Here is a 16237-nt window from a genome sequence, read left to right on the forward strand (position 1 = left end):
ATGTCCTTAACACGCGTTTGTTCCCTCACCCACTCTGCCCGCTTCCGGTCTCTTAAAGTTATACCTATCATTCTTCTTTCCATGGCTCGCTGCGTTGTTCTTAACTTAAGTTGAACCCTTTTCGTAAGCCTACACGTTCCTGCGCCGTGGTGGGCGAGTACCGGCAAGATACAGCTATTGTACACTTTTCTCATGAGGGATATTGGTAACCTGCTATTCATGATATGAGAGAACCGGCCATATGCGCGCCACCCCTCTCATATCAACTCATTTCACGACTTCAAGACGATCCCATAGAGCGCAATGGCATCCAGACTTGGCGTTGTCTGCCACTCAGCACCATACATTGATATATGTTACTGCGGTATAGTAAAAGGGTTTTTGATGCCTTCGGCGTAAGCTGCAAGTGCAGTTGATCTTGTTCAGTAAAACGTGCCAGGCAAAGAACAGTCCACACTTTGGGAAAAACTTCCACGCTGTGTCTAAGGCCAAATCACCCGGTGGTAAGAAGCCTGCGAAGCATGCGGCGGCCGCAGGGCCGGGATGATGGCGGCCGTGTTTACTGCACGAAACGGCCGCGCGAACGAAGCGTTCGATGAGTTCGTTCAGAATCGCTGCACTCCACGCCTGCCACTGGCGTCATCAATCATAGGTCACGTTCATATCAGCGAGTCTTAGAGGAGAGAAAGTTTAGTTTTGTGCATGCTTTTGGAGGATAGGAGCTTGTCGACCAGCGGCCCCCAAATTTAGTAGGCCGATATCCGGAGGCGGTTGGTCCAAGTCTGCCCCGGTTTTGGTTGCAGCCCTATTGAGCGCGCTTTGCATACGGTCAACGAGCAATCCAGACTATTCCACAGAGAGAGCTTCCAGAGTAGAGCGGAAGCTGTAGCAATTTAAGGAAATAGCCTTATCAAGTATCCGGCGGACATGCAATGGGTGCCGGCCAGTAAAAGTAGGTTGGGGGCGTCTCTCTCAACAATCAGGCTCCTGGTGGCATAAAAACGATGCAGGACATTACTAGTGCGTAATGTGAATAGCATAAGGTGCAAAAGTGAATCAAGCTGGTTCAGCAGGATAAAGAAAGCGTTCACGAAAGCATTCCATATAAGCTTCAATTCTTAAACTTTTTCTAATTTAATACTCTATGCTGCTCACATATTTATCACCTTTTCTCCTTTTGTTTATATTTTTCTCCTCTTGCGCAGGAAGATATCCTGTCAAATTGGTTGAGCTGGTCACGGTTATTTGTGCATCCGATGATTCCGCTTGTTGCGTTGGGGAGATTTACAAAGCTAGCAAGCCGTAAGAGCTTACGTGGACCAACAGCCTATACGTACGCGAAGAAAATTTGGGGGAACACTAAAGCTCCGCCTTGAGGCTGGGATGCGATATCGCAAAGAGTCAGTTCGCTTATATGCAGAAGGTCGTTCTCTACTTCTTATTCATAGAGCCTTGGGAGTCCTCATACCCCGCCTAGCGCAGTGGTGCAGGGTTAAGCGCCAATTCATTAATTAACTGCCGCCTGCCACGGTGGCTACTTTGCTCCCAATATGGTGGGGAGGTTGTTATCACGCCGTAAGGTCACGTATCCTAGAGGACCCACGGCACTCCTTGGTTGCTCTCTGGGGACTGCCTGCAAAAGCCTTGCCCGTGACGTTTCGCTCACAGCGCCGACGCCGACAACGCCGACAGCAGATTTTCTGGAGAACGAGGTCTTTGACGCTACCTTGTTAAAATGGCAATTTTAAATAAAGTCAAAATTTTCTTTTGCTTTAAAGTGCCGATGCATCGATCTTGAGTAATACACCCCACTCAAACAAGAACACTTTATTTGCGTTGGAATGTTTGTTCAACAGCTGTCGTAGATCTGGTATTTTGGTGACACGCCGCAGATCAGGTCGTATACAAACTTGCAACAGGATACATCTTCTCCAAGAGTCTTCTTCGGTTGCCACAGGCTGCATCCCTTTCCTGGAGTAAAGAAAGTGTTTGCTTCTTGTGCTCTATGATATTACTCATTTAGAGTTAAATGCTCAGGGAAAAAACCAGTGAAAGGACGGAACACAGCGAAGAGACGAGGCACACACACGTTGTGTGCGTGCCTCGTCACTTCGCTGTGTTCCGTCTTTTGACTGTTTTTTTGCTGAACATGTACCAATTTACCCAGATTTGAACTCTACTAGAATTACACGACGCCACCAGATAGTGCTATAAAATTCGTTTTGAGATTCGTTCGTGGCAAAAACGTGCGAGAGCGCACCTTTTGCCTAAATCTGGCTGGTACACACGTAAGCCCACTTCTGATATCAAATGCAAGAAAGAAAGAATAATACTTCGGAAGAACTGCAGTGTATCTCTGCTGTGACGTCTAGCCGCAAAATGTTTCTTTTTTTATGTTAAAGTTTCGGTCTCAAGTAAGGTCTGAACAGTATTTTCTCTAGTTTTGAGTCGAGTACATCAAGCAAACAATCTTTTTTTTTTGGCTAAAGATGTTACAAACACCTCTATACATTCCTGCGCTGTCGCCTTCATTATTATTGATGTACAAGCCGCCGCGGTGGCTCAGTGGTTATGGCGCTCGGCTGCTAACCCGAAAGACGCGGGTTCGATCCCGGCCGCGGCGGTCAAATTTCGTTGGAGGCGAAATTGTAGAGGCCCGTGTACTTACTGTGCAATGTCAGTGCACGTCAAGGAACCCCAGGTAGTCAAAATTTCCGGAGTCCTTCATTACGGCGTCCCTCATGGCCTGTGTTGCTTCGGGACGCTAAACCCCCATAAACCACGAACCTAATATTGATGTACAGGATATTATTATTAAAGAATACTTTCAAAACAGTGGCAGATTTGCAGACATCTCCAAACAGGGGGAGAAAAAAGGAAGGAGAATGAATTTACACTTATAGAACTTTAAGGTTGCAGCGTGCAACATCCCATGATGTATAAAATTAGAGAGCTCATCACCGTTCTTAATGTAGCTGTGGCGAAACACCTTGCATCTGCTGCAGTCTGTGTACACGGAGGTCAGGTTGAAGCCCAGTCCCGGAACTGGAAGAGAAAATGAGGGGAAGCTTTTCGGAGCCAGAGATCACACGCAAACGCCAGCGTAGCAACATACGTTTTGATATTGTTTTTACTCTAATAACGTCACGCTCGGCAGGATTCACAATGAATTTCTAGCTTCATTCAATTTCTGCTCTATGCGAAGTCTGCCAGTCGTTTGACAAAGGTCTCTTTTCAAGTTTCCTTACTTGTCGTAGTTGTTTTATATTAGTTTCCAAATTGTCTTGCCGAATGCTCCCATCAATATAATAGTGTGAGTATTGCGAGCAGCAAAAATGTTGTTGTTACGCCACGATCAAACGTCAATTTTCAACCAGTCATTCCCTGAAGTATTGAGTTCTGGAATTTTATCAATGCGTCATGAAAAATTGACCAGCAGAATTGTCTACGCAACGGCAATATAGCAGGCCATTGAAACGATACTCTTTTTGACAGCACTTATTTGTTGCTGTTAGCAAGGAAAAAAGATTCACGAACGACTCACGAAATATTACGCAACGTGTCTGATCCATGCGATGTTGTGAACTCGATGCAGCACGTGCCAGTACCTGTACATCCCAACCAAGTCTGAAGCCACTAAGCCTAATTTGTGATCCCCTTGACCGTCTCTAACTTCGTAATTATGCGACATTCTGACTCCAGGGAAAAAGAACTACTGATAATGACTACATATTTTCAGGCCGACTCCAAATCACACATGCACTCCTGCCAATGAACTACGGCTTTCTTTGAAAAGCACTACCTGTTTACTTTTCTTCTGTGCTACAATATGGCAGCTAAAAGATTTTTTTTTGAAAATTTGAATGACACATGCGACTCTGCTGCATTTTACTATACACTGCTCCTTTTTTTTCTAACGCAGTAACGAATGCAATAGTTCATCTGTTTCAACTGTTGCCGGTAAATGATTCCTATACACTCGAAAACCTCTTATTTTACTTTGTATGTATGCAGTATGCTTCACATTCTTGTACAACCCCCTTGCTTAATAATCTAGGATTTTGTTTTAAGCATTGGGGATTCTGAAATTGAGTGACTTTCGCGCATTTTATGCAACCCGCCCACCTAAACGTGTATCCCTCACAACACCTCTTCTCTTTACTTCCCCTCCCTCAGCCCCGTGCAGTGCAGCGAAGGTGTTCCCTCAAAGAGACAGTTGCACGCCCTGCACACAAATTTTTCCCACCAAACAGAACCACTTGTCGTGTTCCTCAAATGCTGCAATTCTAGAATTCTTAGAGGACGGCAGAGGTTGTAAAAATTCGCTTCAATGCGATAAAATGCTCTGCGTTCTGATGAAGCCTTATAGTCTACTTTAGGTGCCAGTGAAGGATCAACTAGCTATATTCTCTGTTCCCCAGAGATTTCGTCGTCGTTAGAAGATGACATAAATCACGTCTGCCTGTTTGCGTATGAGCGAAAGGCTTGTCCTTTATATTGCGTAGTGGGTGTGCCAAAAGTTTGTTAAAAATACGTGAGAACATTATCATTTATACAGAGCCCCGTAGCCAGATTTATTATCACTACGAGAGTGCTGGCGACCTCCCTTCATATCGAAGCGTAAAAATGTGGTGCCGAACATAAAACTAGCATTGAATAAACTTAGAGCTAGACATGTGAAGCTGTGTTATGTCAACCTAACTGGAAGATTTCTGCAGTGTAAACCATCCTGCCACTATAATTTTAGATTAGTCGCTACACTAGGGTTAGAAAGCTTGGGTGGCTTCGGTTTCAATTATTTCAGCGCACCTGGTGACAGGAGAATTAAGGATTGAAAATTAATCATTCGTCCACGAACACGCAACGATAGGACGCTCCAGGTGCCTTTCCTCGAGTCGCTATTCCTGCAATTGGCGCTAATGTCTAGACTGGTTGGACTATGGTGTATACAGGAGTTTTCCTACACCGTGCCTTTATGAATTAGTTTCTATCGGCTTGGCTGCAGAAAACAGGCTAAAACACCCCCAAAAAACCTGAAAATCTTCAACACGTGCCAAATTATGCTAGTATCAATGACACGCGTTCTTGACTACGAACATCACAAATAGGCAATGCTGGGGCTTCATGGCGCCAAACTCACCGGTGCGTGACTCGGCGTGTAGAACGTTCTTGACGGTATACCCAGGTGAAGACAAAAGCGTTGTTTTGGCGCTCCTGCATAAAAGCGAGAACGACCTTTTCATGTAGCGCCTACGAATATTTATACAACGAGTGAAAAGAACGCTTCGAGGAGGTTTATATTGGAGAAACTTCAGTACTATAATAGACACTGCTTAGCTCGAAGTAGAGAGGAGACGGTATGTTATACTGTGACTGAATGTGTTTATGTATTGTGGCACAGCAATGGACTTTGTTCTACTGTGACTGAATATGGGCATAGATAGTGACTTCTGCAGTGGACTCTGATGTGGACTGTGTGGAGTGAATGTGTGCATAGATGGTGACTGCGGGAGTGGAATATATGCTATTATAAGTGACTGTGCGCATAGTGGGCTAGATTCGACAGGTTTTAGGACATTATTAACAAAGAAGTGACACTACGGTGGAGCTATTGCCGGCAGAATAAGCAAGGCTAACCCCACCTGTATCATTCAACACCTCAACTCAACTCAACTCAGGAGATGTCATGGAGCACACGTACTGATATTTTAGCTCGCTTCGTAACTTTGACCAGCTAATAGTAATCTTCAAAAAAATAGCTCGTAACTAGATGCGTGACAAAGAAGGAATGGTTTTGTTCACACCCGCTGAACAAATTCACATTTCAATGCCATGGTTTGGGGCACCAAGTTAAAAAGTACAGGCTGGCAGTGTAAAGATATCGGTTTAGGTCGCAGCGTTTTGACACGGGAGAGGCGTAAATGGCGACCATCAGTTACGCCTTTTTCGTTTCTTTTTGCGTGCTTTAGACAATGGCATAAGACATCTTAGCAGTAGGTGCCGTCTTTGAAAGAAAAAGCCGGGCAGCTCTCACCGGATCGCAGTCTCTGACGAGACTTATCGCCATCGAGAGCAGGCTCTCGGTGGCGCGCTGGTTCACGTCACGCAGGCATGCAATTAGCAGATGAGAGATTGCAGCCACAGTGCCCCTGCTTCACTACCACTCCGCTTTTTCCGTGGTGGCGGCAGCGCGGCTAGTTTTAGCACATATCCAGCACATACCCACGAACGGATGGCTCCGGATTACCTGATACATACCCCGGATTACCTGATACCTGATTTAATATCTGCTGCTGGCCCTTGGCCCCAAGATACTGAACTTATTTTTGGAATATGGCGGAGTGCTAGATGCACCCTGGCATGGGTCGGCCCGGTATTGCACGCCCTCCGGGATCGGCCCGGGGCCTATGGGCCTATTAGCGTGCGGCGCCTTTTCTATCTATCTTTCCTCTCCTGTTCTATCCTTTCATTCTCCTACTTTCGGCACGCGGCAGCGATTGTGGCTCGGCTTGAGCCAGTAGGCAGGCCCGTGCACTTTGCTTTCTATCTTCCTGGCAGCAGCAGTACAGTACAGTACAGTACAGTACAGTACAGTACAGTACAGTACAGTACAGTACGACCGCCTTATTTCGCGTCCGGTGCTCTACCAACTGAGCTAAGGCGACGGCTGTCTAATCGGCTTGTAAAACAGCTTAAAGTGGGTCTCGGTGCCACCAGCATCGATGCCATAGCTAACATAACAGGGTTCTCGCACAGCTTCCGCCCTCACCGTTCGATGACGTCCTGCGTCAAACTCGCGGTATTACAGGACGTTCCTACGTCCGCCGCTATGGACAAGGGTGGCGCTGGTGAACACTCTCAAGATTAAGCTACACGCAAGCTTAACTGCCCCTAAAAGTTGAAGATTGGACAGCCGTTACCGTAGATCAGTTGGTAGAGCGCCGAAAGGAAATTTGCAGATGGTGGGTATGGATCCCACCCGAGGCATGGTTTTTTTTCTGCTTTATAATTAATTGTATTTAAACGACTGATTAGACGCAGTATTATTCTCTCATTGATCAACACCTCAAACTAAAAAGACTAGAAATATTCCGTTAGGCATTTTTTGTTTCTGTGGCTGATGGCTTCCTTCAGAAAGAGATTCTGAAGTCTTTAGCTGGCCACGTAATGCCCTGAAGATTTTATGCCCAAGCCTTGCAGTATGACCAATACCAACCTCATCTATAAAAGTCACAAATGACGTGCGGCATACCCATCGGCCTAGTATTAATGCGCATTATTCTAGAGGTTTCCATTAGTCATCAAGATAAAATATTTTCAACCACTGCCTACTTTTAGTCTGGGCTGCCATTTCACAAAAAAGGGCGAAGAAAGCGTTGTGACGCAGGAGCGCCACATTCCTGACGTTTGCTTGCGTACAGGAGAGGCACCGAAAATATAATTATTTCATTACTTAAATATTAGGCGTGGAATTAGCCAGAGGCTGCTGTGGTGCGCGACAATGCCGCATTCGGTATGGGGGCACGGCAAAAGCCGGTACGTCGCCTACGACATTTTTTTTTTAGGCGAGTTAACCGAGTATCGTGAATTTCATTCAGTTATGTCTGATGACTTACACTGTGTGGTTTCCACCATATTCAGCTCGTAAAATGGCAGAGTTGTTAACGAAAGGACCTTCCTGCCAAACGACAATGCACTTTGCATCCCCTCCAAAGAATGGGTCTTCCTTGAAATTCCGGTACATTACATACTAGATGTCCTGCAGCGGAAAACACTGAAATAAAAACAAAAAAGAGCGTCATTTAAAAGAAGGCAGCAACGCCATCAACGGTACGTGCATTTTCTAGCTCCCGTTTCTTTGTTCCGTCGATTTTTCTTTTTCTGAATCCTCTCTAGGTAACTGGGCCCAAAATGAGACGTAGTTACAGAATGCGAAAACGTTCTCACACCGAAGAATTTAAAGGCTACCCGTAGCCACTTTGTGATTGAGTAAAATGGCGAAGAGTTCATGACTGAAGGCTTACAATTTTTATTATTTATAGGGGAGCGCTTAACTTCAAAACACAGAAAAAGGACGATATAACACGAGACACCGTTCTGAAGTTAAGCGCTTCCTTAAAATAACGACCAACTGGCCCCTTTTAAAGCACTGACGGATTACGATTTATTATCGTGTTAGAGTTGACCGCCATTAGTTAGCTTAAGCACTCCGTGGTAATGGTGAATTTTGTGCATATATTCGTCTTTCTTCCACATTACGTGCCCGAAAACCAGAAAGAGTTCCTGCGATAATACACTGGTAAGCGTGACTACATTGCAATAATTCTTCGTATCACCTTCTAGCCTGATTTGGCGAGATGTATGTGCGGCATTTTGGTTGATAACGCACTGTTTTAGCTCGGATTAGATCTCTAACACAGCCAGTTATTTTTCATCACCGCCTCTCTGACCCACTAGTGTTTACTCCTGTTTGGTCTTTTCTCTTATTACCTCGTGCCACGTATTTCTTTCTTCCGGAGCTGTCACGCTTCTCGACGCCCCTTTCGATGGAACACTGTCTCTAGAGTGAAACATTTTGAATGGAACACTGAAACATTTTCGATAGAACACTGTCTATAGAGTGAAACATTTTGGATAGAACACGGCCTATAGAGTGAATCAATTTGGATAGAACATGGCCTATAGAGCGAAATATTTCGGGGCTACAAAGTGCCTAGCGTCACGTTTTCTCAAAAACTATCACACAAACAATCGTCTTAAAGAACACCTTCTCTCTACCATCGTACATTGCATCCCGTACAGATAACCTCCCTCCAAGGCGTGCCATTTTGGCGAACTACGGCATTATTTAAAATTATTTATTCGCAAGCCAAACAATAAAACCGCCTGCCCAGCTTAACTGCCATAAATACCGACGCGCTGTTAATCACATCTCTCATTGAACAACATATTTTTTGTAATTAGTATTCTGTTGCATTATTGGGTTAAAACTTTTGTATGTATCTCCCTTTGCTTTTGCCGTGTACTTTTATCTCATTTTTGTGCTTTGTGCATTCGAATTCCTTCTGTGAGGACCCCGAGCCCTCAAGGATTTTAAACAAAAACAAATAAACATGCACGTTCTACTAAACAGCTCTAAGCATGAACAAATTAATCAATGATTTATATGCCTTCAGCACCAGTTATGCGTGTATTTTAGCCATCAAATGCTTTTATCTTCCGTTGTAGGCCCGCCGCGGGTGGCCTTGGGGCCAACACGCATATTGGAACACGGCGCTAAACTGAGGGGAGAACACGGAGGAAACGTAAACGAATTTTGGCGAAACTTTCGTGCGCCCCCTGGTGCCTAAATGCCGCGCTGCCGCCGGAGCAGGGCGTACGTCAAAAATATCTGTGTGCTACATTCGGATACAACTCAAGAACTAAGCGGCAGGTGCCCCAAAAAAGGAATGCCCTTCAGTAAATGGCGCCGGCCGCGTTTCATGATGCCAGGTATAATCCGATTACACCATGGTTATTTCTCTTTCATAAACAAATCCCTGCGATGTCGCAGTAGCAGGTCTAAAACAATTTACCACCACGTCCTGAGAATCAGTCGATGCCATTGGCTGGAGATCTCGTTTAAGAGGCATTTGTCGGTTCGTTCATAGGTTATATCTGATTGTAGTCCCGAGGAAATACACATGGTTTTCGGGATCGCACTGGGAACGTCTATTTTTGCACATATATATAGGAAGATATTTATACATATATGTCTGTAGGAAAATATCTAATAACGCTGCGCACCCACCATTGTCGTCCATGAAGACAGCAATAAAATTCCAATAAGAAGCCGTGTCTGGCAGGGAGACACAATGCCTCCAATAGTATTCACCGCCTGTTCACATCAATGTTGTACACGTCGCATAAAGTAACTGACCACCCCACTATAATTACACTTATTGTTTGATTGGTTTATAGGGTTTAACGTCCCAAAGCGACTCAGGCTATGAGGGACGGCGTAGTGAAGGGCTCCGGAAATTTAGACCACCTGGGGTTCTTTAACGTGCACTGGCATCGCACAGTACACGGGCCTCTAGAATTTCGCCTCCATCGAAATTCGACCGCCACGGCCGGTATCGAGCCCGCGTCTTTCGGGCCAGCAGCCGAGCGCCGTAACCACTCAGCCACCGCGGCGCCTAATTACGCTTATTCTATCTGAAATGTAACTTATACAGCGTTTAATTGCAGCCCCAGAAAAGTAGCTGAGCAATTACATAAAATTGATTACTTTTGCGTTGTTTTTCTGACTACTTTTATTGTCATAAGACCAACTTACACTGCAGTTACCTACAGCTGCTTCATTGCTATTTTGTTAAACGTTGTTAATTTTCGAAAGGAGTTGTTTTTTGAAGCTGTGGCTAATTTTGGCCCGATTCCTTGGGAAGAGATCAGCAAGTACACTGAACATTCTCTCAACCTAAACGCTGGGTGAAGAGAGGTATTACAACGTATATAAAAACCTTGCCCACCAGCTCGTAGTTGACCATGCTTCGGTGCTAGACTACAAGTACGTCATCAAGCACCACGCTTCATTGTTGCTCTGTGCTTTATGTGGAAGGGTACGAGTTGGATGTAATAGGAGGTAAGTTGCGGCGCCATTTGACAGGATGGGGGCCACTACAGAGCGGTCACGTGATATTTACCGGGGCGAGAACTGCCGTAGCAGAGACGGGGATGGCGTAGGTGTGGTCCGCACATGATCGGGCACAATGCTTCGCCGCTGCGGGTCCGCCTTCGGAGCGCTTGCTGACGGCTTGAGGTTCTCAAAGCTGTACCCTTGGTTACAACTACTTTTGGAAAAAAACTAACTGGTCACTAGAAATTAATTAAAAAAAGTAACTGAATCATTCGGAATGCTACCGTTTCAAAAAGTTTTCGGTTAATTACAGCATTACAAAAAATTACAAGTATAGTTTACTTCTAACGCGTTGCATACAACTCTGCTTTAGAGTTTTCTGCGACTATAAACAGTTCACAATTCAGGTCCAAGAATTGTGAAGAGTATGGGATAAGAGTTAATGGATAATACTTTAGTAATCTGCAATTCGGTGAGGGCGCGGCCCTGCTAAGCCACTGAGGGGGTAAATTTCAAAGCATGATGAATGATTAGACAGCCAGAACACGACAGCAGGTCTAAAAATTATTATAGAGAAAGTCAAAGTGATGTTCAACAGTCTCTGAAGGAAACAGCAGTTTACAATTGGTATCATAAAAGTATGCAGCCAAATAGTTTGCTTCTAAGCTGTTTAGTGGAGCTCTCTAGCACATCTAGAAGTCCAAAGCTTCGGAAGATTCAGGACACGAAGCCATTCCTCTTTCGAGAAGTGGAGGTCTCTGAAAATGTGTAACGAAGCATACACCAGGCCTTCCAAGCACACCCCTTGGGCCGTATACCTGTGCTTTTGACTGGCTTGGGGGGGGGGGGGGGGGGGAGGTCAGATGTATCTTACGGGTGCTCGCCTATGGAACAGAAACATGGAGGCTAACGAAAACAGTTCCGCTTCAGTTGAGGACAACGCAGCGAGCTATGGAAACGAGAATGGCAGGTGTAACGTTAAGAGACAGCAAGAGAACACAGTGGGTCATGGGCCTAACGCTGGTTAACGACAGCCTAGTTTAAATAAAGTAGAAAAAAGTGGCTTGAGGAGGGCGTGTAACGCGAAAGCTTGATAACAAGTGGTCGTTGAGGGTAACGGACAGGATTACACGAGAAAATAGGCGTAACAGGGGGCAGCACAGAGTGAGCTGGACGGATGAGATTACGATGTTAATGTCACTAACGGGAAATATAATGTCGGATGTGGTTAATGGGAGAGATATGGGAGAAGCCATTTCCCTCCCATGGGCGTAGTCAGATGATGATGACGATAGTACGGTAGTGGGCGAAGCCAGCACGCGATGCAAAGGTGCCTACGCAGTGTCCTGCAGCCCGAACGACGCAAGCGAAGCTTCGTGACGTGGCCAAGTGAGAGGCCCATGCCAGCTGCGTATTGCGCGCGCCCGCAGGCAAAGCCATTCGCAACCTTCCCTTTCTACCACAGGTTCCGCGGCGCTCCAAAGGATGGCGCAATGCCTCCTCACAAATTATCCTCAGGAGGAGCGCTGAGGCCGTTTGGTTATGCTTCGCCAATACACATAGCCTTCCAACAAGGTTCAGTTACTAAATGTGTAGCGCAGGTACAGCAAAGCATTTGATGCTTAAGTATCTTCTCAGCCACGAGAGAGATCACTTTTTTTTTGTTCTGCTCAGCATGTTAGGGCCTTGCAATTTGATACTGTGAAACAATGAAAGTTAGGGATCTCGGTGAACGCTGTAAAATGGGACAGATGTGGTTTCTCTCACCTCAGAACATTTAATGCAAGACCACTCATACGAGAATCCTTTGGTCCTTCTAATTGTAACTGTTACCACCCAAGAGAAATTCTCAAAAACATAATCCCCCTTAGCGGTCATCATCCCTGATCGGGAAGACACGGGAACAGAAAAGTTCATGTGTTTCCAAGGCTGTGATTACGTTTTGAGTATGAATATGCGCTTAAGGATCTGGAGTGCGCTCATGCCGTTCAATGACACTATCTTGCTTAATGGAGAGCCATCATTTGCGCTAACGTATGGCAAGGCATGTCCTTTGAATGAAAATGAACAAGGAAAATAAGTTGTGGCAAGTGAGGCCTTCATTCTCGAGGACCGGTGCACTGATACTGTTTTCAGGCGCAATGAGAAATACAACATGACACGTGCGTGGACGGCGTGGTCTGAGTTATGAACGCTGGTAACAGCATTAGAATTGGGAAAGTTTTCGTGACCTAGCTGTAGCATCTGTGACCGCGTACACAGCGTTCCTCGCTAGTCTGCTGGTGAGTGCTTGACACAATCACTCCGAGGCAGCCTACTTAATTCCACCTAACTTTACCAGTAGCGGTACTATCGTAGCATCATACGAGCAGCTTGTATGAAAAAGAAATAGTTCGAATGAATTGCGCCTCTCCAAACCGATCGCCAATGTCACGCGTGCACTTCGGTTAATATATTAAGTTTATTAGGAACAATCACTCCACTTTACACTCATTGGGAACCTCGTGCATTTTATTTCAATGCATTATCTGTGCTCGAACTTACTCATCAATGAAGCATTATCAAGCATTGGTCTTAATACCAGAGCAGAGCAGTTTCTTTTTCTTGCTACAGTACCTTTCCCGTTTCCTTCTACTCGATCTCAATTTGCTAAACGCGTGTTTCTTTAAGGGTATATTTCAGTTTCGTCAAAAACCAGTCACATGGCGGCACCATATTTTTGGAATATGAAGCATGTTAAAGTGAATCAGTTATCATCCAAACTCTGGTTATAAAACTGCTGCGTGATAGGGACAACTGTGTTTGTATAAATCGTATCTTCAGTGGTGGACAGCATTCCTTTTCTTTTGCTGAGCTTTTTCGTAGTGCTCTTCAAATAACGTTCGCGGACACTTCTGGCTTCGTGAACTAATTCGACGGATATGTTTGCACTGTATCGCAGAAAATACACAGAGCATGGCTGTAGATTTTCCCTTCCACTGGAGATCTATCTTCAACGCATTCTTTATTGCGCTTTGGAGTGTTTGTGTGGTCGGGTCTTTTTTCGAGAACGTTGGAGTGTACAAACCAAAGCAATTTTTCATATAAATAAGGTGCTTAGTTGATGTTACTGCAGAATGCCTAATTTGCTTACGACATTATTTCTGCACTCATTAGAAGCCATTCGAACAATCATAGCCCATAACTTACGACCTCTAATGATACAAGAGACATTTTCCACGTGTGCTTTTCGCCCGTTTGGGAACAAAAGCAAGATTTCTTCTCGCTCAGTGAAGTGCCATTTTATTCAGTTTTTACTGGTCAAATGGATTTAGTCTTACCAGGAGACGCGTTCAATACCGATGTTCATGTAGAAAAGAGCTCGGATTTGCTATGCTTGAAGAGCATTTCTCGTTTGTTCTCTGACTAGCATTCAGTCTCGTTCGGTGACATTTAGTCGTGACATTGAAACAGACCACATAAAATGCTGCTGAAAATAACACGCTGGCCCGAATCAATGCACAGTCTTTGTCGAAAGTATGCAGCCCAAGGGGTCTGCTTCTGAGCCCTGCAATACGGCTCCTCTTGCATACTCAGGGGTCCTAATATCACGAAGGCGGGAGGAACTTAAGTCCTCCGCTCTCCCAAGCTGAGGATTGTCAAATGTGCTAAAGAGTTCCCCAACACGCTTTGCAAGCAAAACTCTTGGGCTGAATATTTTTGACAAAGACCGTACATCGAAGGCGCACTGCGCTATTTTAAGAATTTCAAAGTACAGTTGCCGACAATAGCAAATAGAGGACGATAGTGCACCGCAACACTTTTTACGCCTTCAATAAATGAAATGGGAGTTCGGTAATGCTCAGAATGGCGATCGCCACTGCGGTTTATCATCACCACAGAATGATTCTAAGTGCTATTAAATGTGCCACTGCACACAGAACAGATTGGTTTGTTCTGTTTACTGATATCCGCATCTGTACACCCAGACGCGCTTGTCCCTGAGGGCCTCTTCTTCCGCGAACTTATATCCCCATCGTTCGGCTAGGTTGGTGAGTACACTAGTCTACTACCGTTCCTACTGAAGCTCACGACGCACAACCGAAATGAAAAGCTACTCAAATTTTCGAACAGCCGCTGGTCGCTGTGGACCACAAGCAAACAGCAGCGCTAACCCAAAGTATAGAAATTGGCCGCAGTGCGCTAGAAATTGAAGCGAAGAACGTCAATTATACATCAAGCCATACTTAAGCTGTATGAGCCTCCGCGGTGGCTCAGTGGTTATAACGCTCGGCTGCTGACCCAAAGGAGGAGGGTTCGATCCGGCCGCGGCGGTCGCATTTCGATGGAGGCGAAATTGTGAAGGCCCGTGTACTGTGCGATGTCAGTGCACATTAGAGAACACCAGGTGGTCCAAATTTCTGGAGCCCTTCACTACGGCGTCTCCCATAGCCTCCGTCGCTTTGGGACGTTAAACCCACTTATACCAATAAACCAAACCAGACTAGTGGTATGATTTGATAAGTGATGTCCATACGGCCATAAAACATAATTTCACGTAGATTTTAGTACACTTACATTTCCCTCGTTTTGATAAGCTCCAAGCTCTGGATTGTTGTCAGGAAAGCTCTCGCTCACTCCAAGTGCCCGAGGAGCAAACACAAAAGCAACTGGCGCAGCGAGAGTTAAATGCTTCGCAAACATCTCATCTTGTAGGGCTCTTCTTTCATGATAAGCAGATTTCGGGAGCCTGTGTTTTTATATCGTTCACGGTCATCGCTCCTGTCTTCATTCCCGGAAATACACCGCCAGGTTCTTTTATCGACAGTGCCTGTTTACTGAGTTCAAGCACAGGCGTGCGTCCTGTGTAGATTGTTCGGAGTGCATTACTATTTTTTTTTGCTTCAACATCCGTTGAACCTGCCTGTGTTTTCGACCCTGAGCGCATTTCGCACACGTGCATTGTGTTATTGGCAGTTATCAGTACGGCGACCACCAAACGGAGGTAATTTTTCTTCGCTCATTTAAGTAAATAGTTCGCCGGTCAAAATATTCTGCATTTAAAAATAATATTTGCAAGATTACGCAAGTGGTAATTGCTATATTCATACTCAACAATTCTGGACAAAACCATTTTGGAACGCGAAAAAGATTATTAACGCAATTTTTTTCATATATTGTAAGCTTTCAATAAAACAAATACTATACTTGCGGGTCTCCTGTCGGCAGGGGCACATTTTTTTGGCGATTCACATTGTTTCTATCCCGAATGACGTTCGCCATTCGTTTTCCGAGGATATCTTTACTGCCCGATGCGAGTGACGGAAACACTATAAATGAAAGAGTTTCCTGCATATCGGAAGAAAGGACCATTACCTCCAATATTTTTATACCAGTACCTTACAGTTTTTCAATTTTCAAAATTTTTGTCCATAAATTTTGGATATTGTCACGAAGTGGCGACTGCAATCCGGAGAGCAGAAAGATAGCGAGAACGGCGTCTGAACAAAACTGTTTATTCGGGCTGACTAGCAACCACAAAGGACTGAATCACTCGGCGGTGGCGTAGCAACAAGCGTGCTCAGCGGTCATCGAGCAGAATGCCCGCCGCTGTCGGCCGTCCTCAATTTAAAGATAGTA

General features: G+C 45.1%; 1 protein-coding gene across 1 annotated transcript; it reads right to left on the bottom strand.

Moving 5' to 3' along the window:
* Positions 1-1836: 1836 nt before the first annotated feature.
* Positions 1837-15310, bottom strand: LOC144100380 (uncharacterized). The gene is made up of 5 exons (XM_077633348.1): positions 15176-15310; positions 7617-7774; positions 5141-5214; positions 2962-3045; positions 1837-1971 (listed from the first exon to the last, which is right to left on the bottom strand). The coding sequence occupies exons 2-5, from the start codon at positions 7742-7744 to the stop codon at positions 1850-1852; spliced, it is 408 nt and encodes a 135-aa protein (XP_077489474.1). The 5' UTR covers positions 7745-7774; positions 15176-15310; the 3' UTR covers positions 1837-1849.
* Positions 15311-16237: the final 927 nt, after the last annotated feature.

The sequence above is a fragment of the Amblyomma americanum genome, chromosome 8 (genome assembly GCF_052857255.1).
Source record: "Amblyomma americanum isolate KBUSLIRL-KWMA chromosome 8, ASM5285725v1, whole genome shotgun sequence".
NCBI lineage: Eukaryota > Metazoa > Arthropoda > Arachnida > Ixodida > Ixodidae > Amblyomma > Amblyomma americanum.